The sequence below is a fragment of the Raphanus sativus genome, unplaced genomic scaffold (assembly GCF_000801105.2).
Source record: "Raphanus sativus cultivar WK10039 unplaced genomic scaffold, ASM80110v3 Scaffold5403, whole genome shotgun sequence".
In the NCBI taxonomy this organism is placed as follows: domain Eukaryota; kingdom Viridiplantae; phylum Streptophyta; class Magnoliopsida; order Brassicales; family Brassicaceae; genus Raphanus; species Raphanus sativus.
In genome coordinates this window covers 1-3,435 of record NW_026620702.1, presented here as the reverse complement: position 1 = coordinate 3,435, position 3,435 = coordinate 1, and the positions used below count along the sequence as shown (strand labels likewise).

Here is a 3,435-nt window from a genome sequence, read left to right as displayed (position 1 = left end):
ATTATTAGGTTGGATTTTTTTTCAACCTAATATTATACACCATGGGTACAAATTAATGAATTTTTTTTTTGAATTGAATGTTAAATATGTGTAATTTGATAAATAAACCAAGAATATAAGTTTTGTTCTACAATGTTTTGAGCGATATTAATTGAATATTTATATATTTGGTGAATTGTATGTTTTGAGCGATATTAATTGATTATTTATATATTTGGTGAATTGTATGTTGGGTTTTCATTTATAACTGTGATTTTTCGAAACGTTATGACTGCATGTTGGGTATCAGTTACTCAACAAGAAAAAGAGAGACGGGCCACAAAGTCAAGTCGATTTCACAAACAGTTCACTAAGTATTTTTTTGGTAAGAACTCATTAAGTCCTTATCTTTCTCAATTGTAAAATGATCAGGAAAAGAAAATGTAAAATAAAAAAGTGGGAGATAGAGAGAATGAACATTAAGGGCTGTTATGAACTATATGAAGTAGAAGTGAAGAAGATGCTTGCGATGGTGTGTTGGAAAGGCAAAGCACATGCTCCATATTGTTCACAGCTTGAGCTTCTCACTTGCGTCAGGGGTAAGTATCCTATGTACCTTACTGATAATGTACCCTTCACTTCTCAGCCGTTGGATCCCGACTAATCGCATATATTAACAAACCAACAAAACACAACAAATATATACCAAATTCGAAGAGGAAGGAATTGTAATCGGATAATAATTTCAAGGGAGATCCAGAGCATAGACAAATGAAACATTTGGCATATGATTCCCATAATTCAAGAAAATAATTTACAAAAACATAAATCTCAAATTTGTAAATCTCAGGGCCGGAATGATGTCATAACTTTTTTGAATAAAACCCCCAAAAAGTTAAGATTCTTTCACTCATTGTTCTCAAGCCGGGTTTGAATTCAGATCGTTCAAAAGAAAAATAACATAATCACCAACCTTGGTAGTATATCCCTTATATTTCTTACACGTATTTATATTTAACCATACATTTTTTTGCTGCTAAAAGTTTAACCATATAAGTTCTTAAACGACATGGATTAACTACTAAGAATTAATATCGTATACATTAGGGCAAACCTCACTACCCTTTATAACCATTTGATTATTTCACACACTATAGAATAGAAATAATGTAGAACCTCTTAAGATCTAATGTCATTTAAAAGAGAACTAAGAGAATTTCGATACTATATATTTAAAATGTTTACTTGATAATTGATATACATGGACTTGCAAAAATAACAAAAATAAAACAATGATTGAAAAGAAATATCATCACGCAAAACCTTAAAAGTACTATCGATGTCGTGTCCTCTTCATTTACATCAAATAGTTCCCACAGTTTCACATCAATTTAACTATTTTCACAGTTTTTTCACTGACTCTCTCTTACCTACGTCTAATACTATATTAGTACCATTACCCATCTCTCTTTCGCCACCAAGCATCTCTGCATATTCTCTCTACTGTCTTTCTCTCTCTCTCTCTCTCTCTCTCTCTCTCTCTCTCTCCAAAAAAATGTCAGTCGACAATTACTCAAGAGACATCTACCACAACACTGTCTCCATGAACCATCACCAAAACGACGCCGTAGCATATAGAGAGTCCTTGTTCGAGAAATCACTCACACCAAGCGACGTAGGAAAGCTAAACCGTTTAGTCATACCGAAACAATACGCCGAGAAATATCTCCCTCTCAATAATGGCGGCGGCGACATGACGGCTGAGAAAGGGATGCTTCTTAGCTTCGAGGACGAGTCAGGAAAGTCTTGGAAGTTCAGATACTCATACTGGAACAGTAGTCAAAGCTACGTCTTGACCAAAGGATGGAGCAAGTACGTCAAAGACAAGCACCTCGACGCTGGGGATGTTGTTTTCTTCCAACGGCACCGTTTTGATTTCCATAGACTGTTCATTGGCTGGCGGAGACGGGGCGAGGCTTCTTATCCTTCGGCTGTCTCCGCCGTGTCTCAAGAGGTTCATGTTAACACAACGGCGTACTGGAGCGGCCTGACTACACCTTATCGTCAAGTACACACGTCAACTAGTTCTTACCCTAATATTCACCAAGAATATTCACAATATGGTAAAACGTTTATATCTCATTTTTTCTTTCTTTTTGTTTGTTTCAAAGATATTCTTAGTAGATAACGTCGTTTTCACAAAATATATATTCGTATCTTTAATAATCTATCATATATTATTCTTTTTTATGCACGGTGTTTTAGATTGGTATGCATATTCACATGGTATTCTACAAGAACAATCATCTTAAAAGACATTTTTGACATAAATTTTTTTTTTGTTATATTAGTTTGTTATAGATTTTCCTGTCTCTGTTATTTTGTCATGTATGTCTTTTATTAGTTGTTGACAAGAAAATAAACTTCGCAAGTTGTAACTAATCTCTTACACGCGCGTGAGGAGAACCATGCAATCCTCTTCGACTAACGTGCTCATTAGGCCTAGTGCTCATTATTTACTTTATAAAAATATATGTGACTAAAAGACATGCACGTGTCGTGATGGTGAAAAATCGTAGGCGCCGTCGCTGAGACACCGACGGTGGTTGCAAGGAGCTCGAGAACGGTGAGGCTATTCGGAGTTAACCTCGAATGTCACGGTGACGTTGTTGAGCCACCACCGTGTCCCGATGGCTACAACGGCCAACACATTTACTATTAGTCAACTCCTCATCCCATGGTAATATAACTTTGACATTCTTGTCCTATTCAATTTGCTTACGTAAGTATAAGCAAGTATATGCTGCTATTTGATTAAATATGCATGATGCAAATTAAATTGGATTGTTTTAAGCGTTAAACAGACGTCGTGGCTGTTTCTCGAGATGAGACATATATATGAAATTAGTATTTTTATAGTAGACCCAAAGAGCATTTCAATAGATAATATAAAGAAGGAATCAGGGAGAATAATGCTACACTTGACTGTAATCGCACATGGCCAATTTGTTGATAACTTGTTGCCTAGCATGATTTTGATAGCCTACACTTTCTTTTCTTTTTAAAAGTCAAGTTTAACCAATTAATCTTATATTATATATATATATATGTGCCTCAACTATCTAGTTTAGTTTTACCATTCTTATTTGTTTGGCACCGTCATGTTTTTGTTCAATTCAAAGACTGATGCTAGAATTGTCGTTTCGATATATATTGACTTATTTGTTACTTAGACACCAAAACTGACGAAAAAAAATTCAGAATTTAAAACTTGGTTAAGTTAGTAAAAATATTTTGGGAAAATTGCCAAAACGGAACAAAAATTCAGCATGGTTGTCCTTATAGTATAAAACTATCATTTAGTTGTCCTTTTAGTATAATTTCTTTCATAATCCCAAAACTAACCCTTGATTAATCTAATTAAACACATTAAATTAATAGAATTTTAAAAAATAA

The 3,435-nt window shown here is 34.3% G+C and overlaps 1 protein-coding gene across 1 annotated transcript; it reads left to right on the top strand.

Moving 5' to 3' along the window:
• The first annotated feature begins 1,473 nt into the window (after positions 1–1,473).
• On the top strand, positions 1,474–3,227 carry LOC130507723 (B3 domain-containing protein At3g11580-like). Its single transcript, XM_057002388.1, has 2 exons — positions 1,474–2,102; positions 2,559–3,227. Exons 1-2 carry the CDS (start codon positions 1,535–1,537, stop codon positions 2,699–2,701), a joined length of 711 nt encoding a protein of 236 aa, XP_056858368.1. The 5' UTR covers positions 1,474–1,534; the 3' UTR covers positions 2,702–3,227.
• Positions 3,228–3,435: the final 208 nt, after the last annotated feature.

Excerpts from the sequence above, each read along its gene's own strand:
- LOC130507723 (XM_057002388.1), top strand. The coding sequence starts at position 1,535 with ATGTCAGTCGACAATTACTCAAGAGACATCTACCACAACACTGTCTCC. Across the intron at positions 2,103-2,558 it reads CCAAGAATATTCACAATATG|GCGCCGTCGCTGAGACACCG; the intron begins GTAAAACGTTTA and ends GAAAAATCGTAG.